At 40.1% G+C, this 25845-nt stretch overlaps 1 protein-coding gene across 4 annotated transcripts in view; it reads right to left on the reverse strand.

The window, feature by feature from the left end:
* The window catches only part of PHF21A (PHD finger protein 21A), a 96784-nt gene that overhangs the window by 21048 nt on the left and 49891 nt on the right, over positions 1 to 25845 (reverse strand). For all 4 annotated transcript variants that reach the window (XM_054400416.1, XM_054400418.1, XM_054400415.1 and 1 more), the window contains exons 4-5: positions 4326 to 4526; positions 436 to 690 (exon numbers count right to left, since the gene is read on the reverse strand). In XM_054400416.1, coding sequence (XP_054256391.1) covers positions 436 to 690; positions 4326 to 4526 — 456 coding nt within the window. The remainder of the gene's footprint in view (positions 1 to 435; positions 691 to 4325; positions 4527 to 25845) is intronic.

Below are 25845 nucleotides of genomic sequence, written 5' to 3' on the forward strand. Positions count from 1 at the left end.
AGAACTAAGTAATGTGTGTAATACCAAAGACTTGATCACGCAAAGGGAACAAGAGAGATCGACTCAAAAAAATCTAAGATGAAAGCTCAAACTGATCAAATGAAGGAAGTCTGACATCTCCTTCACCAAAGAAACGAGTAGGAATTCTGCAGAACACAGCCACATGGATTAGGTAAGGGTGAAACAATCGTTACTTCCCCGTCACTAACAATTACTAAAGGGGAAACTTTACACAGAGGTGATGACAGCAGTGATTCCATAAAGCAAACCAGCAACAACCCATGTAGACAGTGAATGCTTTTCTTTTAGACTATCATTTCAACAAAGCCAACTAGTGAAGACTCACAACACGTCCCTACTGTTCTCCTACTGACTCTATTCTTTTCTTCCAACAGACCACACCCTATCTGCAGGGCAAACAGATGAAATGCTTACCAAAGTTACTGTGTTTTTTGTCACTATTTGGACTGCCTCAGCTCCTGGCCCAGTGACCTTATTTGTTGTCTGGAGGTTGACTGGTGCATTCTGCGCATCAGTGCTGAGGACTGCTTTCTGATTGTTGTTGATGGCAGTAACCATGGCAATGGTAGGTCTCTGACCCACAACAGAGGCAGGCATGGTCGCAGTTGCTGCTTTCAAGACGAGAGGTAGTGTCTTAGTGGTGATCATAGAAGCTGTAGTTACAGTTTTCTAAGGGAAACAGAAAATACACTGTAAGAGACAGAGACACTCCGTATCAGACAGGACGTGGGTTGGTTAGTCAGAAACAATAGACAGCAAGAGGAAAAAAAAGGCAGTACTGAGTCTATCCAGCTACTGTTCAGGCAAGCACATTAGCTCATGCCTTTGAAAACTGGGTAGCTAGAAAGGACTGTCATCTGAGGCACTGGCTGGGTCTCTTAATCTCCTGCAGCATTACAGATTGATTCAAAACAAATTCCTGAGAAAATGACAAGTGTTAGTTTCAGCAAACGCATTTTTGGATCTTTCAGTTTTGTATTACTTCCAAACGTACTGTCAGTATCAACTCGATAAGGTGGAGGTTCATAAAACATACCAGCAAGCCAGCTTCTCACCAATTAAACCTCGGATTTTCAAATGGAGACTTTATTTACAGAGATCCTCACAAACAGAACCGGAGGAAGAGGGGAAAACATATCCATAAATTGGTTTCTTTCAGAACAGAAATGTATTTTGATTTTGGGTATCCAAATTTCAGGTTTACCCATGCATAGTTATTTAGCCCTTAACTTTCTTTCCTACAAGTATCAGTAGGGTCATGCTGCAGTTGTAAGAGCTGGCTGTCAGTCTGTCCAGATGCAAGTGATTAAGTGTACCTTCTGTGGAATGAGCTGGGTTTGGAATATATGTTTGACACCGTGATCGCTCTTGGTCTGTTTTTAAGAGAGTGATTTTCAATCACTCTGTGCTAGCCTTTATCTGAAATGCCTGGATACTCTATGCCCACAAATTTCGAAGTGAAAACAACTCTAATGTCATAGTTTTGTTTTAAAAAGTACTGTCTTCTAAGGGGTTAAGGAAAACAGACAATTCTGAATCTCATTCAAAAAGCAACAAGGCAGGAGAGTCTCCATATAAAACCAGAACACAACATGCACAGAAAACTCACGACAAGTGACACTCAACAGAATGGCAAGTGAGCTTATTTCTTTCCTCTTTGGTGTAAAAAATTCCGTCTACAATTGGCAAGGCCTCTTCCAAGCAATTTGTGGCATGAGCAAATGCTCTTAGCATGAAATAACCACCGTTCTCCTTCCTGATGTCAGTGCAGGGCTCACAACAGGAAAAAATGGAGAACCAGGGATCGAGTAGTCTTTTTCATGTTCTGAACGTGCCTGATTTTGACTGCTTGATTTTAATCACACAAGACCTTTCTCTTCCAATAAAGTAATATAAATATATTTCCATTTGGATTCTTCACTATTTTTACCAGTATTATTTCCTCAAACAAAAATGCAGTTTACCTTCATGCCTCTCATTTCATAATGCTTAAACCATATCCCCTAACTGTTCATTACACACAAGTGTGAAAAAAATATTCAAACACTGTATAAAGCCAAGGAAAATTCCTACTTCAATTTTATACAGTTATACAAAATCCAGACATAATTAACTTTCCCTTGGTTCAAAACGAACAATTCCCTTAAGTTTTTATCTGAGATTCAAGAGCTTATCAACCTCTGCTGCATCTTCTTCAAAGCAAGAGGCTCCCCAATGCAGTAACACAACTCAAGCTTTTCAATGAGATGTAACATGGGATCAGTTTCACAAGCACTACATTCATCCATAAACAGCTTAAAGAAAAGAGTAATCCATCATGTAATACAAGACTGTGACTCTTTCAAGGGGTTCTAATAAGTCTGTAAGCACCAAGAGTAGAATTTCAGTCAGCAGATCACAAAGCCTGAATATTCTTCTTACTTTGCTAAGCATTAATTACCTTGGTAATTAAAACAAAAAAGTTTTCAGTGCATGCATCACACTGAAGTGGCATTCACAGTAACTGCATTATTTCAAACAACAGCACTGCAATAATATCACTTTTTAGAAGGCTTTGGTGCCTTATTCAAGGGCCCTCCTTACTGAACTATATTAGAAAATCACATTATTAAGGCAGCATATATACATTGATTCCTAAACTCTGAAAAGTTTAGGAACCATTAAAAGCATTCTCTTTAGTGACACACCTTCGAAAGATGTGTTATTTACAAAAGTAGTCTAGAGAGTCAAAATATTTGACTTTGCTGAAAAGAGTTTGAGGGAAAATAGGACAGAAACACCACCTCAGATGCAAAATGTGCACAAAGTGAGGCCACTTCACCATTCTACCAACATAAACAAAATCAGCAAAGTGTTAATGAGAAAAGATGGTTTATTTACTTGAACAGGAGAATGAGTTGCCTTTCAGTTTGTCATTACTTTCAAAGTACAACTGTATCAATGAGAGTTAGAAGGCTGTAGCAGTTTTTTACTGTTTCACTAGAGGGCTCTTTAACTTTGAACAAAACCTCAATTTTTACAACCCAGGGAATGACCTGGAAGTTAATGCATGAATGCCAAGTGTGGAATATGGAGAAACACAAGAAACTGCTTCTGCAGTTATGTTTCCTGACTGAAAAACAGAGATCAGTGACACAGCAAAGAGCAATCTACTGTTTGTCCATAAATTTTTTAGGCCAAAGTAATATTTAGTTGTGTGTCCTGTTTCAGCTTTGATACTGATCCTGTTGTTCAGAAATGTCTTTTCCTTAGTAAGTTTGCTTCATTTTTTCAATGCTCTTTTCTCAAAAATACAGCTACCTAAGCCTCACAAACACATAGGTAGAGTGCATCCAAGACAGCTCGCTGAGTTAATGAGAGATCTGACAGCCCAACCATTTCTACCAGGAGAGAGAGCAAACAAGACTCACAACTGGTCAAAGCTATGGCTGTGATGCAAAGTGCATAAAACAAACTCTAGGGGTGAATTCTGCCACCTGCCTGTCCAGGTATGCATGAGCTGCTGCAACTGCATCAACAGGAAAAAAAAATAAGACCTCACATACACTTCCTTTTGTAAAACACCTCCCTGCACAATCTAGCTCCTGGGATTCTAAATATTTGAACAGGAGAAACTTGGAATTTCGCTCTCAGTAGAAGTGGACCACTTTCCCTGGTGAGTTCTGGCATTATGCCTCTCTAATCCTAGACTGCACTGAAATTCAGTATACCCTCCCAGCAAAGACACTACTTTCTTAAACTCAAACTTTGCAATTAGCATTGTACACTTACAAACAAATCCTTGAAAACTCAGCTATTATTTGCTACCAGCTACACCTGCTTAGAAAGAACCAAGAAGAAAAGAAGGAATTGTTTTCTTATATTCTGTTCATAGATACACTGAGAACTCTCCTAGTCCTTTAAAAATAAAGTCTTTTAATCATGCATCTGCAGTTTGTGTAAAGTCTTTACTGCTTCTTGAGACCTACTAGGTATGGACAGACATCATTTATGCACCTTAGGAAAAGGCAGATTAACATGCTAAACTTTCATCTGTTTTTAAGAAAGGTGACATTGGCACCCTTATTTTCTATGAAGTTATGATTTGACTTTTAAACACCACATAAAACTTTTTTTGACTCAGGCAGGAGGTTATTGCCAAAGAAACCCACAAGACCCATACCTGCATATGCATAGAACGTGAGATTCATGTTAGATCACTAAAAGGAGTAAGTAAAAGTTTGTGATTTTCTCTCTGCACTTTGATCTTTTTTTAAGTGAAAGTCACCTTTAGCAAGGACAAGATGTATTGTAGAGATTTTTACCTGTGATCCAATCACGTTTGGAGAGGGTGCAGTAGACTGCTGCTGCTGCTGATGGTGATGTTGCTGGAGCTGTTGTAGTGGTTGCGGCTGTGGTGTCTGTAGTTTGTTTTCTGACTGTGCCAAGGGCTGTATTTGAAACTTACTGTCTGGCTGTTCCTGCTTGACTATCAAATTCTTTCGAAGCTGCTCCACCACTCTTTTCTACCAGATAAACAGAAACATAAACAGAAATGATGACATTTATATTAGAGAGGATAATAACAGCTAAAAAGAACTGAATAAAGAACTGCTCCAAAGCTTAGTGGGATTTCTCTGGCTGGAGTTTTACGTAGTGGTGTTATCTAACAGGCACAGGGTCAAAATAGGCCACAGAGGACTGCTGCCCAGCAGGGTGACATTGCTGTCCTTGCAGAAACTCACCCACCAAAATTCAGCCTATTCACAAACCACTGCAAGACCTCATTAACTGGTATTCACTTGAGACGTGTTAGCACTCAGATTCCAGTTTCTGACTCCTTCAAACATGCAATGTTCCTAAACAGTGACCAAAACCAACTTTAGGTTGAAGCCCCAGGGCTGACCTCAAGGCAATGGGGGTGCCAGTTTTTTTTACCAGGCACTGAAACTGGGTAGAGAGACAGCCAGTTTGAGTAAGAAGTGGGGCACAGGAAGGGCATGGATGTTTGGGCATTCTGTTCAAAATTAGTGTCACCTGAAAGAAAATCTGATAGGGCTACCTATAGGAGAAGGAAACATAACATTTCTCACAGCTTAGCGGCTTCCTATTACATCATAGCTTCTGTGAAAGTTTGAAATTATTTTAGAAAATAAGTTTCTTCTGGTGGCCATTATGTATCTTTAGAAAGTAACTCAACACATCACAGCATAGGACAGGTTTAGAACAATTTAGACATGTGCATAATCCCCCTCAATCACGAGCATGCACACAGTCCAAAAAGTTATCTGATAAGACTGGCTTTGGAAGAGGACAATGAAGTCAACAGACATGGCAGGGGGTCAATTGAGAAAGCTCTAATGGAAAAAAGAAATGGTCAGGAAACCTCGACCAGAGCCAGGTGCTGACCACGGGCTGACTCAAGCAGTTCCATTTACATGGTAAGGAAAAGAAAAAAACAATAATTCTAACAATAATGAAGGTTTGATTTTTGTTTTGAAGCATTTAAGACACAGTATACAAAACAGAGAGTGAAAAAAGCCCCAAACAACCAAACACAAACCCAGAATAAAAAATAAAGCCAACCAAACAAAAAGCAGAATTCAGCTATTTACAACCAACTGGAACAGTTTTTTCCCCTCACATGTCTTTCACACAGGATTATGAAATTTTCAGCTCAAAAAATATCTGTTCTCTGCATAGTTTGTGTGGACACACTGTAGACGTTTGATTCCAAGTACCTTGCTTATGGAGAGTGAAAACTGCGCAATGCCCCACACACTGAATGCATACTTCTAGCCCAGATGAAGCTAACAAAAGGCACAGGGTTCCAATTTGGCAGATTTGAGAACTGGAACTTTAAAAAAACCCCACAAAACATACAAGCAACGACAACAAAAAAATCACCCTCGTTTCGTAAGTCTGAAATGTGTGAGCTCACATGACTGACCTTTTTGTAAAAGACTGAATTCAGCCACTCAAAGGTGTACAGAAGGAGGTCTGCATGGCTTCTACAAAAGCCACAACCCTGGCTGGGGATGCACCCTCAGCTCTGACAACAAGGGAAACACAGGCCCCACCTCACTGAAAATTCAAGGAATTGGTAATTGATGGCAGCATGAAGGAACTATCTTATGGTGCAGCTAGAAAAGTGCTAAAAGCTTTCAAAGCCTAAAAGCTGTAAATTGTTTGTTCCCTTCTACAACAAGAAGAAAATAACATGAGTATAGAAGGCAATTCTCCAATGCAAGTATTTTACATAGTTTTAAACGGCCTGCGTCTATCAGCTCATTCATATATGCAATAACTAAACCATCATTTAAAATTGCTTTCTGAAAACATCAGCCACATTAACATGCAAACCAAAGTGCCATGTCAGCAAGCAGATACAAGAGATGAAAAAAACATTTCCAGAGAGTAACCCGAGGCAGAGGAGAGGGGAGCAGAGCAAAGTAGGAGAGGAAATAATGGAAATGCCTATGGAATACCTGCCAAAAAATGGACTGCAAGCATTGCACAGGAGGCTAACAAATTACTGTACCCGGCATGAACAGGAAGGGAGTTTTTGTCTTCCACAGCTGCCTGTATGAATTCAGTGAGAGTAGTGCTCTTCTATTGATTCCCTAACTGGAGGAAATCAGCAGCAATGGCCCAAGAATTAATTTCCATCTTGCCCTTTACAATGGGAAGAACATTAGTGAAAGGATTTAAAAAAAAAATAAAAAAAAAAAAAGGAGAGAGAGGAGAGGGAGAGGCAGGCTGGAGGACTCCTCTGCCATCCTGCTACGGCAGGGTGAGAGCCAGCGAGGACGGGAGCAGAGGAGCCGGAGCGAGGTGAGTCACATTGCATTCACATGCTGCCTGTTCCACCCCCGGGCCCAAAACACGGCGTGCAGAGTTGGGGAAAAAACAGGTCTGAAGCACAACTTTTATTAGTGCCTTGTGCAAAAAGTGAGGCTCAGCATATTTGGCACAAGATGGATAACGTGAGTGGAAAAACGCTGTTGCTCTGGAAGTCTAAGCTAGCCTGTTAGAAGCTGCTGAGAGCTGCCTGGCAGCAGCATATCCTGCCATCCATATCCATTATGCAGATATTAAATTGGAAGAAACATCTAATGCTTTTAAGATTCAGAGAGTAAAACTGAAGTTTGCCGTGCATGCCAATTGCTTACGTGGTTTATTAAGCTGCTTCTACCAACTGTCAGTGAAAGCACCACAATGAAACTATGGAGATCATTTTACTACCTGCAAGGCTGGTGAGATTATCCATTTGTTAGTAGTTATTAAAAGGGACCCTGAACAGCACAGTCCAAAGTTAGTTAGCCTAATTAGCAAAAACCAGAGGAGGTTCTCAGGGTTGCACCTACACAGGAACCAAGAGCAGACCTACACCCCTTTTCAGCACTACTCTCTGCTGCTGCATCCTCCTCTGCATGGTCTCAACCCACGCTGTTGGTCTGACACTGAAGAGTTCCTACACAGCGTCCTGCTGGAACCACTGCTCTGCACCTCCACAAGAGCTCTGACACAGGTCTGTTTGCAGCAATGTTAGCAAAGCCTTGACTTGCAGGGGATTTAAACAGGAGGGCAGTCTGAAAGAAACACTTGTCAGACTTGACACTTCATTAAAACTCTATTTTAGAATTGTTCTTCAGTTATTTGAATGTTCTTAATCAATTTGAAGGCGGCTTGTGCTGCAGAAAGTACAGTCTGTATGATTGACATTTGCCAAGGCTGGTATGAAGTCCTACGTGCCTTAGAGACTGACTGCCAGTGAGACTGAGGTTACCTAAAATTACCACAGAAGCCTTAAGAACTATTCCTCATTTTAAATGTAATCACTGCCATTTTTCCTTCCCACTCTTATTTAAGAATATTTAATTAAAATCTTACTGACAACTTCAAAATTTTAAATTGGCATTAACTCAATCATAAACACATCATCATAAACACAACAGAATGGTTTCCTGCATATCACAAAAATCTAATTCTCCACATACTCCTAAAATAGTTGCTTTTCCTGCAACACTACAGATACATGAAAAGCATTTGTCTTTAAAGTTTACTGAATTCTCCTCAGAGCCAAATGCCAATCCCCTTTACATCCAGAATGTGAAAGAGATTAATAATCACATCCCTTCCTCCAAATCCTATTCTACCCAAAAAGTAACTGTTAGCCCTCTGCAATGCTTACTATCAGGCTATCAACAAAATGCATTTGTTGAGTGGTGCCCTGTAAGGATACTACATAATCTCATAGCTCTTGCTGCCTTGACATCTTTATCGCTAATCACATCACGAGCCATTCACACCACTGAGTTCACAGAGCCCTAGACATCTTATGTGACCCTTTCTTAAAGGTAGTAATTGTAATCAATACTGTGACATTTAGTGATACCACTTTCTCATTCATGCCACAGGCCAGATCTTAACACAGCATTAGAAGATTATTTTGGTTTGATTAAGCAGAAAACCTGCCTCCACGACTTGTTGGCCATGTATCTGTGCCAAAAAGGTGTCTCCTCTGCACTCCTATAAAAAACTATCAAGGATATGTTGCTGTAAGATAAGGAAAGTCCTTGGAGCAAACTTAAAGCTTAGCAAGGTTTAAGTATAACATTATCAGCTAAGCATTATTGCCACGTTAATCGATCGATCAATAACAAAGTGCAGCTCTGAGTACAACAGTTTTTAGAATACCAGATCCTCTGTTATATTTGGTGACACGTTTTCTTCTTCAGCCAGGAAACACACTCAGAAAAGCATACACAGCTAATGCAGGGTCTCCTTGTAACCTTCAAAAGTCTTCAAAATTACAAAAATCTAAAAATGAGAGAGAAAAGTAATGTACTGAACAGCCTTGCAATGCAGATGTTTGATACCACAAAACCAACACTGATGTGGTTTGAATTGCAAAGCTGCCTGCTGGTGACCTGCTTTCCTGCTCCACCAGTCCCCAGGCAGTCAGCTGTTAGGAATCCTCTGTTACCTGTTCCCTCCACTGACCAAGAAATGTTCTCTGGGACAGAAAAGTTGCTAACCACAGCAAATGAAAAGGTAAGAGAAAGAAGCTCCAGTTCAGGAGTGGAGAGGATGGAGGAATCTCAGTCTCTGAAGTCTTCCTTTCCAGCCTCTCCTTGCAGCCCCATCGCCTGCTGCTAGTCAAAAAGCAGTGAAATACCTTTGCTTTTTGACAAAACAGATACCAAAACTTCCTTGGCAGAAAGAATCCAAAAGATTTTGGAGCCCTGGTGTGGTTATTTCTTAACCTGCAAAGAGGGTGCATTTGGGGAGTGGAATTTAGGAGTGGAAAGATGACAAACAAGGAGAGTAACTGTACACTCATCTATTCTTTTTAAGGTAGTATCTAACATTTAAAAACAATGATATCGAACTAATTGATAACACAGAATCTACAGCAGATAGGAAAAAAAAACACCTACTGTACAAAAAAACCTTGAATTAAATTCCATTTAAAGAATGATGAAAGGACTATAGAAATATTTTCAGTTATTCTGTATTTTTATGGAATTTTACACTTCTGGTTATGTTTCACTCACATCCAAATCTTTTAATCAATAACATCCCCCTCTCCCCTCCCCCCAAAAAAAACCCCAAAAAACCACCACAACAAACACCTTAATTAGAACGAATTTTATTCCAAGAAAAAAGTGTGGTACAATTTCCTGCTCCTTAATGGTGATCAAACTGGCATTGCTTGTGTGGGAAAGTGCAGTAGGACTGGGAGTCCACCTCACACTTGGAACACCTGATTGGGCACAACTACTGAAATGTGCATATGTATAGTTGAAAACCCTAATTAAAAAAAAAATGTTAAATACACAGATATCTTAACCATGCCCAGTCAATGACTGCGTTGCCAACACTCCAGTAATGGTTCCAAAGAGCATGTGATACATTTAGCCCACAGAAAACATGGCTAAAAGCTGCACAAACACAGGAGGACTCCTGCTGCCTGTCTACAAGCTACTGCGGTTAGAGGAACCAAATGCTTCTCCTCCCTCTGCCATGATGGTCATATGGAAGAAACTGAGCAATACACTGAAGATGTGCAACGTGCTCTTGTGGCCAAGAAGGCCAGTGCCATTATGGGATGTACTAGAAGGGATGTGGTTAGCAGGTGGAGAAAGGTTCTCCTCCTTTGCTCTGCCCTGGTGAGGCTGCATCTGGAATATTGTGTCCAGTTCTGGGCCTCTCATTTCAAGACAGACCTCAGGGAACTGCTTGAAAGAGTCCAGCACAGAGGCACAAAAATGATTAAGGGAGTAGAACATCTCCCTTATGAGGAGAGCCTGAGGAAGCTGGGGCTCTTTAGCTTGGAGAGGAGACTATTAGGTGAGACCTCGTTCATATTTATAAATATGTAAAGGGTAAGTGCCCAGAGGATGGAGCCAGGCTCTTCTTGGTAATGCCCAATGACAAGACAAGGGGCAGTGAGTGGAAGATGAGGCACAGGAAGTTCCATGGAAACATGAAGAAAATTTTTTTCACTATGAGGGTGACAGAACACTGGAACAGGCTGCCCAGGGGGGTTGTGGAGTCTCTCTCTCTGGAGATATTCAAAACCCACCTGGATGTGTTCTTGTGTGATCTGGTATAAGTGATCCTGCTCTGGCAGGGGATGATCTTTCAAGTTCCCTTCCAATCCCTAACATTCTGTGATTCTGTGAAGATACCAATGAGCACTATAGATGGCACCAAGGCACAGTTAATTTTGGTACAGCCTAAATTCATGAGCTTGCTTTGCAGTCTTAGTATCTTTAATGCAGTTACTGAATATGACACAGGGCACCTTGTGTAAAACCGAATTTAATGATTATTATTTTAACTATTAAACATTGGAATAAACTCCCAAGGGAGGTGGCGATTTCCCCTACATTAGACAATTTCAAGGCCCAGGTTGACAGGGCGCTGGGCCATCTCATTTCAACTATATTGTTTCCCTGAAAGGTTGGACTGGATGATCCTTGAGGTCCCTTCTAACCTGGTATTCTATGAATCTATAAATCATTCATTCAGTAAAAAACTACTTTGTCATTTTGTCAGGCAAATATTGTTACGTAGCATTGCCATGATGCAGAGAGCATTTCTGACATTAAAAATTGCTGTTAAATGTACTACACTTCATTATATTTTAGATTATTAAAGATAATTACTACAGGTGTGATTCTGAAACAGATACACAGTTTACAGATGAATACAAACATCTCAAAAAGCATGGGATCTTTCTTTTAGGATAAACCACTACTTGAAATTGCTAAAAATTGTTCAGAATTGAATTATGAAAGTTCTGAAAGTAACCTTCATTCATTTATTCTTAACAGGGGAGAATGTTTATATTTTTTTAAATTTAAAAATATAGCTAAAACTATCAATGAAAACATCCAAAACCAGCTGCTGTGCCATTCTGCTTGGTTGCTTTATTTTCAGTACTGTGTCTTTTACTAGTTGCTGCACCACAAGACCAGTTAATTTTTGGAAGGGGATGCTGCACTGCGAAATGCCTTCTGCATCACTCTCTTCCTGGTTTAGAATTGTTACTCTTGCAAAAAGTAGGGAACAGAGACCGAATTAGTAGGAGCAGCACAAATACAATGTTTTCCTGTAGATTTACATATTAAATAAATCCAATGTCTACCTTCTTACCCCAATACTTGCATCAACAGAAGGAAACTTGTGAGAACAGCTACAATAATTAAACAATGAAGCAATTAATGAATGGGGAATTAAGTGTATGACAACAGGCGAAACAGAACAGAAAAAACAATTATGTGCAGTACTTTGAATGTAATTAAGGAAGAATGTAATGAAAGGAACTAAATTAATTTTTTCAGAGTTCCATGAGGTTTGGTTTAAGTTAGACTTTTCTGCTTCCCAGAAATACTTCTGAATACAAACACAAACTGGTAAAAGGACATGGGGATCACCTCCACATGAAAAGGCTGAAGAAATGAAAAAAAAAAAAATTAAACTGCTGACTACCATGGAAAAGGTGCTCATTTGAATTTTATCTTGCCTATCCCCATCATAGTCTAACCCCATTTGTCTGTTTCAGGGAAATAAAAAAAAAAAAAAAAGCCATGAGGATTGTGCAGAAACGAAACCAGAGTGCTTTTGTACTTCAATGTAAAGTATGGTTCTATGATCTCTGACAAAACCTCATTTTGCAGAAGTGTATAATGTGGTCTTGTAAAATCTGCCACAGATCGAAGTTTGGGATATAAAATCCCATCACAAAAAGCACTGTGGATTATTACTCCTATGCAGCAGAACACACAGGAATAACCACTCCCATGGGAAAGCTATTTGCATCTGTATAGAGTAGCCAGTTGCCTAAGCTAAACACCTCTGCCAGGGAAGTCCTGCTGCTTCTCTTCTCCTACTCTCATTTACCTTCTAATGTGACAACCTTTAAAGTGAATTTATCTAAATTAAGCAAATGCAGGAATTTAAATTAGTAAACTTGCTTCATGTTTTAGAAATGATCAATCTAAATAGAAGTCCACTTCCTTACCTGATCACTCCTCATATTTTTTAATAACCTAAGCAGAAAGGATAGTCCTCAAGTAATTCTGTAGTGTACTACTGCACAGTAACACAGTCCCCTTGACTAAAAAAGCATCAGATTCAGCAGGATTCTTGTGCATCCTACAGCTATTCTCACAACTGAATCACACCTCCTCTCCTCCACATGAAAGGAAACACACAGAGTTCAGGCTCAGGCACCTCATGCATGAGCAGAAGTATCAAGCAAGATAACTAGTTTTATTTCACCACAGAACACAAACCTGTTCCTTTTGTGAGCAGAAAGGATGCTCAAAACTACACTCCGCAATCACTTGTTGATTACTCTGATGTTATTAACAGCATCCTTCAATTCCATGGCTTCTTTACAAACTTCACAAACAGCCAGCAGTAGACAGACTTTTTCCCTGTATTGCCAAACAAATATTGTTTAGTGCCAGATCGGTTAAAACCCACCACTAATATCATCATGTCACAATCCGTTGTTGATCTCCATAGGCAGCGTGTGTTATCAAAGCAAAAAGTCATAGCTTCACCTTGCTCAAATGAGAGATTTTCTCCTCTCCTCAGTCACTTGAACAGTGTATCAGACACAGATATTCTGTCCAGCTAAATATACCTGCTGTACTATTCTCTTTCATCAACCAAGCGTGATCAAAACAAAGACAAATGCCTGCTTCACAGGGGAGACATCAAATCAAATCACCACAGAAAACCCAAATTGCTGGTCCTCAGTTGTATCAAGGTTTGTGGATCAGTCAACAGTGACTCTCTTCAAAAACAAAGCAATGGTTCTTCCTTAGCCTCCTGATTGAAATGACACAGGGAGGGGGTCTTTGTCCTTCTATATACCTCAGCATAAAAACCCTTGAAATAAGATGCAGAGATGGTTAAATGCTGGAACAGCCTAATATGAGAGGTAACGGCCTAGCATGGTTTGAAATCTTTAGGACAAAGTGATACAGCTTTCGAAAGGAGATGCTTAATCTAAGTTTGGAGGAGACTGTGCAGTACATGTGAGGGGGAGAGAGATTTGGGACCTGGGAAGCCTCCACTCATTCACATCCCTTACCAGGGAGAGTGCAAGCACCAGCACTGTTCCAGCTTGCTTCTCCAGCACTGACACTCAGCACAAAGACAGCCTTGCTCTTCAATGTATGTCCAGAGGCACAAACAATCAGATGTACCCAAGCTTGTTTTTTCATATTCCTCTAAAACACATGATACTGGCCACAGCTCAAAAAAAAAAAAAAAAAAAAAAGCAGCTAAGCAAAGCAACTCTATCTTCTTCATTTGCTGCCTTTTATTGTATGTCTTGTTTACATATTCAGATTCTTAATGATTTTAGACTTGGAACAGGAAGAACTTCCCCCAGGTCAGACATGCTGGGATGCTGTTTTTTCCCCTCTCACTGCAATGCAGAATGTGGACTGCCTGCTAGGATTAGCTGGGCAAATTTCCCCTCATCAGCCTGCTGACATTGCAAGGGCTTTCAGAATAACTGGCAACCCAATCCACCACCTGTTTTCTGGAACACAATGTTGTGGAAGAAAAAAATTTAGTACCCTGATAACCAAACTGTGCTAGTGTCCCTGAAGTCAGAAGATGCCACGCAGGACTACTGAGGTAGAATATTAATGGCCTCAGGATGCAGGAAAATAACCTGGTTAACCTCTGTCCTTTTGGATTTGTCATGTGGTGTTTTCCCTCTGCTTCCCAGGTACAGTTTCACAAGTAAAGTTTATCAGTATTTTGTTAAAAGTAAAAAAAAACAAAAGAAAGCAAAGCCAAAACCTAACACAAAGAAAACAAAGCAAAGCAAAGCAAAGCAAGACAACAAAAAAAAAAACCCCAAACAAAACACCAGATTAGATGAAAGACAAAAAAATCCCAACATTTTATGAACAGGATGGTTTTCAACAGTACATAGCAACTGACTTAATTAACAGGATCAGACATTAGTATCTAATCTCAGATTTGGTTAGTTCTCAGAATGTAAAGCCCAGTAGCTGTTATTACTCCCACCAGAACTCTTCTCTATGAAAGCTTAATTTCTTGGTCTCAAAATGCCTTAGGATGGTGCCATCACTTCATCCTGCAAAGTAACAGATGCGTGAGGCACAGACATGAAAAAGCCACACATGAAACACAAGAATCTTTCTGGCTCTGATGGACACCTCACAGGAAAAAAACATTTGAGACCTACTGTATCGATACGGACAACAACCAGCATGATAAAAAGTACTAACTGAGACCACATAAGGGAATGTAAACATTCCTATCCATAAGTTCATAATACTTCTTCACAGTGTGCTTGCTTGTTTGACAGTTATACTGCCATAATTTTAGACTGTTAAACTTCTGCTCTAGGGTTTATAAAAGATCAGAGCACTTGTCACTCTCAGTGCAGGTAGAGTGAGATAGAGTGGTTGAGCAGTTCATTCTTCTTTCTAATTACACTCCATTAACCTTCCACATGAGAGCTCCCCTGTGCTTTCATACCAGCAGCACCAACTGGCTGTGTTTGATAAGGCTCAGCAGAGTCTGCAAGACCAGCACGTGTAACGAAAGGCACATTTTAGCACTGCAGACTTAGCAGAAGCTGGGCTGAAGCTCTGTTACTGAGCCACAGTCAGATTCAGCTAAATCATACACCGATGGACACCAGCCTCACCCTACCCACTCTCCTCACAACTCTACTCCCTGAAGTTCATAGATACATGATCAAGCATTTGAAAGCCAAATGCAGAAGTAGGGAATTATTCACTACAGGGAGCTGAATAGTTACCATGCTTTCACCTCACTGCAGAGGCCTGCCAAGAGAAATGCACTTAGAGCATTAAAGCACGCAGGGCAATAGAAAAGAAGTTGCCGTTACATTATAATTAGATCATGTTAGTGTATGCAACCACAGTGCAGAGAAGGAAAATTACTTCTAAAATTTAAGTCTTTTTTATTTTAAATGCACTTGCAGTATCTGGGGTTGTTTGTTGTATGTCTGAAGACCACACTGTTACCAAACAGCGTTGTATTTATCTCTAACCTTCTCACTGGTGACCACATAAATGAGAGGCTTTTCTAAAGGGAGAGACTTCTTCCATTAATAATGTATTCTACAGGAGTTTCAAACTCAGTGCCAGGAAAGCTCTTTTCCATGTGCACAAAGGTAGATTAGCATTTGTGTATACTGAGCAACAGTGTCAGCACATGCTTACACAGATAAAAGGGAAACAAATTTGGAAGGAGGGACTGTAAATAATCTGGAACAGAATCCAAATTATTAAAAAAATAAAAAAAAGAAACATGAACAAATCTGCACTTTCAAATGACATTTTATATTATCTGTTTGAAGTTTTAACTGCTTCAAATGACTTCGAGCATAAAGTTATATGCAGAACTGATCTATAGAAGTGAGTGAGGGTGACACTCTTTTTTGCTATTACCTCCATTATCCTTTCCCATCCCTCTCCTGCTGTTTAATGTACTGTGATACTCACATCTGCATGTATAAATAAATGTAACTGTTTTCTCTTCTATAAGCTAATATTTTGAAATGATCTGCTGTTTTCTAATTCTCAGGAACTCTGAAGTGTCTCAAACAAAATCTGTTTGTGCTACAAAAACAAGCCATGAATCCTTGCTCAGATTAGCACAGGAATTTTACATCAGAGTGCTGGTGAAGGCTGACAGAGATCTCTGCCACTACAAAATCATAGAATCACAGATCATAGAATGTTAGAGGTTGGAAGGAACCTCCAGAGATCAAGTCCAACTCCCACTGCCAAAGCAGGATCACCTAGGGTAGTCCACACAGGAATGCACCCAGGTGGGTTTGGAAAGTCTCCAGAGAAGGAGACTCCACAACCTCTCTGGGCAGCCTGTTCCAGTCACCCTCACTGTAAAGAAGTTTCTCCTCATGTTGAGGTGAAATCTACATTCAAGTTTGTGACCTTCTCTTATTGTTACTTCTCCTACTACTATGCACCACCAAAAAAAGATTAGCCCCATCCACTTGACACCCACCCCTCAAATATTTACAGACATTGATCAGATCCCCTCTCAGTCTTTTCTCAAGACTAAATAACCCCAGGTCTCTCACTCTCTCTTTATAGGGGAGATGCTCAAGAAAGGGAGGTGGCCCTTCTCTAGTAACAGAACAGTAAATACTGCTACTAAACCCACCTGAAGTACCCTGAAGAGACTTGGTTTTCAGAGTTACCATTAAAGACCCTTAATAGAAGACCCACTTTCTGTGTTGAAGTAATTTTCTAATAGATTTTGGACCTTCTTTCCCAAATTTTCTTAAATTTAATCTGAAGAGGCCAATTCAGTCTTTAATGCAATTTCACTTGTGCCACCTAAGCTGATAATACGACAAATTCACAATTTGTGGATGTGGCCTAACACAGTTTGGACAGATTCCAAAACTGTCAAGCTGCTGAGGTTGCCTAAGGAAAGTTGAATAGTCAGAGGACAGCTACTTCTCCCCACTAAGACAGACTTGCTCAAAGTAAGAACTGTTTCTTGGATGAGCAATCAGCACTGTTGTTGGGATGTATTTGATATCAACCAAGATGCAAGATGAACTTTGTCAGATATAATTTCTCCACTAAAGATGATGTTCACCCTCAAACCTAATAAAAGTGAAGCAAACATAATTAGGACATTGGATAAAATTATCTAAAGCATCTGCATCTCTTGTTTTGTAAAAATGGACCTTCAATGCTTTGGTGCTGGAACACAAGGAAATCATGTTTGAGCTGGGATTAAAATTAGGCAGGACAATCAGGATTGCACTGTAGAGGAAAGCAGAACCACATTTTTCTACCACAGTTAGCTCTTACTTCTGAAGAAAACAATCTTGAATTCATGTACACATGAAATTGTACACAATACCTCTTTAACTTGCTCTCTCATTGGTTTTGGAGTATGTACTAGAATCATGACTGAAAGCTCCAAAATTCCTGGCTGTAAGGAGCAGCAAGTGCTGAAACTGCTTTCAGAATAAAGCTTCACAGAGGTGCTTCCCCTTGCCTGAGCAGTCACCCACTGCTGCTAGCACCATTTGGAGGACTGTTTACTGACTACTAGGCCAAGATCACCTCTGAAGAATGCAACATTGCAGCTGACAGGACCACTGGAGAAATGTGCCTCTTCAGAACTTTCTGCTACTGTTTCTTTACTTTTCCCAACACCTCATAGAAAACATTTCAGAAGGGAATATTTTGCTCTACACTGAGTCATCATCCTCTTTTTACAGAAGATCTGTCAAAAATAACCCAGGCACTTTTTTTTGTTGTTGTTGTTTTTTTCTTTTTTTCCCCATTATGTCAAGAAAGAAGATCCTTTGAAGGTTTTGGAAGGCCATGAGGTGGTGAACAGATCTTTTAATGTAGCACATACAGAAGTATGCAGCCTATTGGAAGGACTGCCAGACTTCTTACATTGTTGTAATGATCCTTGAACACGATGAGATTGTTGATACCACAAATGTGAGAGTTTAATTTTAAACAGTGGGAAAAGAGTCCTAGTGCAGCTGGCTCAAACTCTCTGCATTTTGGGTTTTTTGGGGGGAGTATTTTTGCCAAGAGTTTTTTGTTAAAACTTTTCAAGACAGACTGCAAATGCTACAGAGAGATAAAATGAACTCTGGAGAAGTTCTGTCATTCTCCAAGGAGTTCTCTGTCAAGAAGAGTTAAGAAATATAAAATAAACTCTTCTGTAATTCTTCTTTATGCAATACCAAATATATTTATATAATTTTTTTTAAAAAATGTGTCATATGCAAGTATGTATTTATGTGTAAATATATTTTTATATATATTTATAAATATATTTATACAATAGGTGTGTTTTTAGGGGAGATCAAAATTCCTCCTCTACCTCTACAGGCTCATACTACAGTTAACACTAGTTAATTAACTTTTTTTTTTTTTAAAGGATTAAACAAAACCTACTGCATATTTTCATCACAGAATGAAGTGCAAGTTCTTTTTTCAGACCACATGTTTGACTTGCTACTTACTGCAGAGAACAGGCAACACACTGCTAGATGGACAGAAATGTTTCATGCTACGAACTGGTCTGACCAGCTAAACCTGCACTCAGAGGTATCAGACAGTCTTAGCAGAACTCAGAAGCCTTATTTTCATTGTCCCTCACTCAGCATTTCTTGCCTGACAGTTCAGCTGTGAATATGTTTGGAATCATTAGCTCAGAACGCAGAGACTTCTAAAACTGGCATCAGAGGCTCTCTCACGGGTCTCTCTGAAGATGCCTTTCACACCTGGCTCTAAGAGCTGCAGATCACAGCACAGTAGGTTTCCTCCCCATGGTCTCACACTGATGGATTTTTACTATTTTTTTTTTAAAGGAAGAACATGTTGCACTGTCAAGAAAGGCTGAAAGATTACAGAAACCTAGCAACTGGAACAGGCTGCTACAGCAAGCCATCTTGCTTTGTGTCCTCAGGTCTGGTAACTTTACTCACACTGGGATCTCAAGCTCTCTCACTAACATACAGAACCTTAAAGCTGCACTGTCTTTGAAACCAGGCTCTAATTGAAGTTTCATACACATAATGCATACCCTTTTAAATCCCAGTCCATAAAAATAAGCCCTCACATAACCCTCCTTCTCAAATAACCTCCACAAAATGAAAAGCAGAAGGGGAGCTTCAACACTAGGGAGTGGGTTCTGTGGGCTCTGAGGCAGGGGGGCCATTACAGGAAAGAAGCAGCTGAGAGAACATTTTCCCTCCTATTACCTCTGAAGAAACCAAACTGACTCAGAAATGCAGGGGTGCTTTTGGGTAAAATAAAGCTTCAGGATTTCTTTTGGCTTTCTAACACATACATCAGGGCACATACTCAAGAAAATAGGTCATATTTGTTTTGATAAAACTATCCTCTGTTGTATTCCATCTGGAGTTGGGACAGGATGTAAACAGAGAATAAAGGGCTTTTAAAAGATCTATACTTCACACCCACACACTTGTATCAGTAAATACCTGCAAAGACATGTAAGTAGCTAGTGATCTAACTATGTATTTATAAAAGAAACACCACGATCAAAGGCTGAGAAAATATCAACCAAGTGTAGTAAAAATGTGTATGTGTGATAGATGTTGCAGAAAATAAATGAAAAAACAATGTAAAGATTTAAATGTGCAAACAGAAGTACTTGATTTTGCACTGTGTAAGTGGTGCTCATTACGAGCAGAGTAGACTTTTCATTGTTTGGAAGATCATATAAATATGTTAGTACCTAACGCACACTTAACCCAGAACACGTTTGTTAGTTGGCATAGGAAGACAGGTCAAGCTCTCATCAATTGTGAGGAAGCTCAGGAAAAAAAACAACCCAAAACAAACAAACAAACAAAAAACCAGGAAACGTACAGAGGAGTAAGAAGAAACAGGTTTGAACTAGCAACAAGAACTCAAAGACAATGTAAAGCAGAACCAAAACGCAGTGATGTCTAACAAGCAGAAATTAGTCTGTTCTCACTGGCAGGCAAGGCTTGCAGGGAAAAAACCTTCTATTTTATCAGACTGACTTGTAAGATAGGGTACGATTCTGGTCACACAAACCCCTTCTAAAGGTAGGTCTGTACCAGAGGGATCTCTGAGGTGACACAAGCACTGCAGCGTATACTTTGAGATTATTTTTTTCCCAAGATATTAGAAATAACTCTCTCCTTGAAGAAAGTCCATACTTCATATACACATAGGCAAAAACTGACCTGTAAACTGTGCTCAGTTTAACCCTGCAAACCCACAGTCTTAATTGTTTTTCCCCATTCGTTCTCCTGCTGGTAGCTTGCACAATTAGCTCGTAAGCTCTGCAGGCCAAAACCCCTCATCTGCAAAATTCCTTTGAAATATTTAACACATATGATTACTATGTAAATAGCAATAATAATTCAGTGGCCTTTTCCTGCTCTGCATTTCAAATGTATTTATTATGAGCTAGACAAAAAATGCAGGATTGTAAGCGTTCTGCCTTCACATTCCTCGTCTTCCTCTTCCAGTTTATCAGAGCACTGATGAAAGAAGAGTTTTTGCTCCAAGGTCTTAACACTTTCAGCACAGATTCTCACACTGTGCGGCTCTCACAACTGCAGGATCCATCCTTTGCAAGGGGGCTGAAACTGATTCCCTTAACCAGTTCAAAGAAGATCAGGAGCCTGCCCAGAGACCCACATTGCTGGAGAAACCGCACCAGCAGCAGAGGCTACCAGAGGCAGCTGCTTTTAGGCCGGCAACAGCACGCTCAGCATGAACAGACTGTACTAAGATTTTTCTCCCACACACAAAACCAAACTGTTCCTGTGCCCCCTTTGTGCTGACGGAGCCTGTCTCTCAGCTGATGAGCAAGTTGCTATTTAGAAAATAATTTCTCAACCTCTTTTGGAAATCCACAATCATGTACAATTGGCTGCGTTGGATAGCATTCAGCGGTGATTTCAAAGGTTCTTTGTCCTGGGGAGGAGATACGACCATTCACCAGCATGCCTGCAGAACTGCTGAGTACACAGCTGGAGCCTACGTGTGGGGGAAGGGAAGCGGGGTATGATTTTGCAGTTTTATCTGTTAAATCCATACAGTCTTGAAGAATGATCAATTGGCATTTCTACTGTTTTGCAAGTGAAAACTTTTAACACGTTTGCCAGAATTATTTGGCTGTTTTTCCTTCTAAGAGGACAGAGGATCAGTGCAGAGAAATGTTAAACCACATGTACGTGCTGCATAATTGGTTCTTTCAGCCCCTTGCGGCGCAAATGATTCGCAGTAACACGCTCTGCACCTCCTTACTAGTTAGCAGCCCAATCCAAGGGAAATACATCAAGAAAAGAAATAGAGGAAAAAGCTGTGGACAAGATTAACCACACAAGCTTGGCTTTTTCATGATGCTCACATTTTTTTCTATTACCCAGCTGCTAGATATTCAAGAGAAAAGAAGGTGTACTATAACAACTGTTACACCAGGCCGCGAGAGCACAAAACCAGTAAGAAACCTTTGTTTGGCTCTTCACAGGGCTCTCGCTTGTACTAGAAAAACGTCACTTTGATGCCCTGTTTGCATTCCATTTCCAACAACAAGGAGGAGGATGGAGGTCTCCGGTTTCTATGACAACCCAGATGGGCCACAATACAAGATACTTACAAATGTTCATCTGCGGGGATGCCAGATCAAATTAAGCTAGAGTTTACACTACTTCATAGAAACTAAAATGAAAGAAAAAACCCAAACAAAACATGAATGTCAAAGGAAGGATGACATTTCTTAAGCACATTCCAAAAGATTTCTGAAAGTAGATGATAAAGAAAGCAGGGATTTTTCACTACAAAAATAAATAATAATGTCAACACAAACAAACCCAAACCCTCATTTACATGAGTAAATGTTTTCACTAGACTAGACTACTGGAAAATTACCATCAGATATTAAAAGCAAAAAAAAAAAACAAACCCAAACAACAAGGTCCCCCCAAAATAACATGATAATATTTACTTAACTCATTATGAACTGGCAATTTGTCATCCAGCTGTTCTGTATGACTTCTTTAATGCCCACAGGCTTCATTTTGTGATATGGTTTGGTTTTGTGTTGTTTACCCCTGGTCTGGTCTTCATGACATTTTGCAAAAGGCACTCAACATGTAGAAAATACTCCCTTATTCTAGCTGAAGAAGTGAAATTAGTGAAAGTGAGATATTTCAGTAACACTAACAAAACCACAAAAACATTTCATGCATGTTCTTAGTAACTTCCCTGGTCACTTGTTGAAAAGCTGAGAAGAGGTTACTTCTCAAAGGCACTGACTCAGTGTGCTGTGAAGGTAGGTAACTGCTGACAGGCAAACCAGTCTAGACAACATGACTAAAATGCCTTCTAAAGAAACAATAGTAAAAGCTTTTTGTGAGCTTTTCAGGTGTGACATATGCAGATGTGTTTCCCAAACACAGATGTGTTTCCCAAAGACATCAGGTTAAAGAATTTCTTCAGAAATGTGTATTTTAAGGTCAAGTGTTCTAAAAACAGGGTCTTAAAATCTTTTGATAGAGGCTAGGCACTGTCTTTCTTTTTAGCCACAGTCCTATTTCACGTCACTCTTCTTTCTTTCAACTTAATCACCAGGTAGTTAATAGACTTTATTAAATATGTGATAGCCAGCAAGGCTCACAGTAAGAGAGATAACTGTGGACTTTTAGAGGCTTATATTCTTCAGGGAGAGGAGAGAAAGGCTTAACAGCTGTGACTAGTCAAAATAATCCAAAATTAGAGGGACTGTAACATTTAAAATTGGAACAGAGAGTCTTAAAATCTGGGTCTGTGCAGATATCTTTAAATACTTTATTAAAAGCTGCAGACACTCACTCTTCATAAATCATTCCCCTTTGCAGCACTGCTAACCAGAACTATTTACACAAGGACTTGTCAGCCTGGCTTGAAGTGCCACCTCAGCACTCAGGAGCACCCAGTGCTGCCAGCTGAGAACAACAACTCCTTGCACCAGTCAGCTGTGCCTCCTCCTGGTGCCTCAGCCTCTCCCTCTACTTAACACGAAGCTGGAACCTGGGAACCATGGGTTTAGAAAATGTGCCTGAGGCGGGTGAACAGTGGCACTGTGACATTCTGGTTAGCACCTGCCTGTCACACGTTCCCCAGCAGTCTTCCTTCCTCCTGTTCAAAGCCATCTCCCCTGCCAACATCACAGCAGACGCTGCGAGGGCTCTCAACGGTGCTGGCAGGAGCACTGCTGGTGCTTGGCACAGCAGGCTGAGGCTGAACAAAAGCTGCCTGCTCTGCCACATTCCATTGCCCTATGTGACAGCAAGCAGAGCTGGGGAGACACGCTGTGGTGACGGAACCAGCACCTCAGGCAGCATATGCTCCAGGGATTTGTGGGAGCTCCTGCAGAACGACCAGACTGCCTCAGTACCCAGGGCAAAGAGCTGAAGGCTGAAATTACACATCTGTAATAAAAATTTAAATACCTGACGGCTCTGCTCTGCTAGTGGGAATTAACTGGAAGTGACAAATCAGGATGGAGAAGCATGACTAAGGACACAGCTGGGCATGATCAGCTCTAAACTTGGAATACAATATTTCAGGTATACAACCAGGGCTGTGCAGTCACATCATATAACCACTACCTGTGTTTCACATGTAAAGCAGAAGACAAGGAATGTTGTAATGGAAGAGAAAACGTGCAAAGTGCTAAAGCTGACTGGAATGCTCACGGTATAATGGACAGAGCAGAATGAACTGGAAATAATAGCAGGAAGGAGCTGTTAAGTTGCAAAGGATGGTAGCATGCAGATGAAGAAGCTGCTGGATGACACATGGTTAAAGTTACTCTAATCACAGTTTGGTGCAAGTATCAAGAGACTGGGACAAGTAGTCAGGCCAGTGGATTCCTCTCACTGACCCTCCCGCCAATCACATACCCCAGACATTTCAAAGCAGGCACTTCCACTCTGCAGTGATACGGCTCGGAGAGAAGTTGTATTTGCAAGCTGCACAGATCCAACATTCCACCAAGTCTTTCAGCTATCAATTTCATGCAATCACAACAGCAAAACTGATCTCTGACCTCATAAGGAATTCCTTTGTAACGACAACAAGAACACTGACAAACAAAGAAGTTTTAAAGAAATTCAACAATGAAAATATTAACAAGAAGTTACAGCTGCCTGATGCTCTTGCTGACTACTGAACTCAGTGAAATTCAAGTGTCTGAAACTAAGGAAGTGTTCAGGGTATGTACCCATGCATATTAATTTTGTCCTCTAGGGATTCTCATGTTCTGGATATCATCAATACCAAATGCACGATACATTTTAATTTCATTTCTAGAAATAGCAGGGAATGTATTTACAGTCTTCCAGTACCTTAGCTGACTACAGCACAGATATGTTCAGAAAAGCCACCTAGAGTGTGTACCTAGGATGGTATTCAACTCCTCTAATACTGCAATTAAGAAATAAATCATCCTTTGCCTCCATGTACAGTCAACAGAAACAGACAGATGGATGGTTGAATAAAGTAAAGCTTGGCATGTGCCTTGTCTTCACAAATTCCAGACAATTTAGGCTACTTTTTACACAGCTGAAATTAGAAACCCTGAGCAGACTCCCTAGACAGAACATCTCTTCAACTCCACACCCCCTCTTTTACTGCTCTATCACCTATATGCACATACCGCCATTTGATATAATAACTTAACCTGTCCGTCATTAAGAGCAGGAACCCCACTCTCCCTCCACTTTGCTGCTGACAAGCAGCAGTCACTTACAGATGTGTATCTTGATGCAAACACAGGCAACACAAGCACCTCTGCCCTCCCTGACATTAGCTCTGCTTCACAAACACCACCCACCTCTTCCTCTCTGACTGACAGTTTTCAATTAAAACTCTGAGTGACTGTTCTCAGCACGTTCGTAGCTTGCAATGTGCTTTTTCCACTTCACAAATGTAAAAGGCTTCTGCTCCTGACTGGGTGTCATTTATTTGAATCAAATGATTTTACCACTTCCTACAAACTTTGATGCATAGCAGATCTCCCTGGGTATACATGCATCTTGCTTGCTAGGTTACCAACACAATGGAGAAACAAAGAGGTTATCTCATAAAGCATCTAGGAAATGGCCTTAAAACTCCTCTGCCATACGATCCAGCTAAGTATTTTAAACTGTGAATAGTGTTTTGACTGACTTCAGGTCAATACTTTAGTATGCAAATAATTCCTACCGACTAGCTCCAGCATCAAAGGAGCCCTAACACTGAGTTTTGATGAACTTAACCTGCAAAAACACAAGATAAACAAGAAACCTGGGTTAACATTACTAATACTGTTCGAATTTTCAATAGATTTATCATAACAGTTTCAGCCAGAATTGACATACCTTTGGGGGGAGGAATCAAAAAGGTTGATAATCTTTCCTAGATTATTAAAGTACATGAGACTAGAGAACTACCAAGGACTACTACAACTAAAATTTTTCCATTGTCTTGACTTTGTGACTATGCTGAAATACAGAAAAATCACCTGCACAAGAAACTAAAGCAGTGTGGTTTTTAGCAGCTGGTAAATGATAATTTTAGAACTGAGCTATTATTGCCAATCTTGAAGATGCACAAACAATGAAGTAAATAAGGCCTCTTTTAAATTTGCATCTAGTGAAAACACATGAAATACATCAAAGTTTGCTGAAGAGAATAGGATGAAGCAGATGAAAAGCAGATGACTTACATGCTTCTAACAGGCTTTTTATAAACAGATTAAAACTAA

This window comes from Indicator indicator, chromosome 4, assembly GCF_027791375.1.
Source record: "Indicator indicator isolate 239-I01 chromosome 4, UM_Iind_1.1, whole genome shotgun sequence".
Classification (NCBI taxonomy): Eukaryota; Metazoa; Chordata; class Aves; order Piciformes; family Indicatoridae; genus Indicator; species Indicator indicator.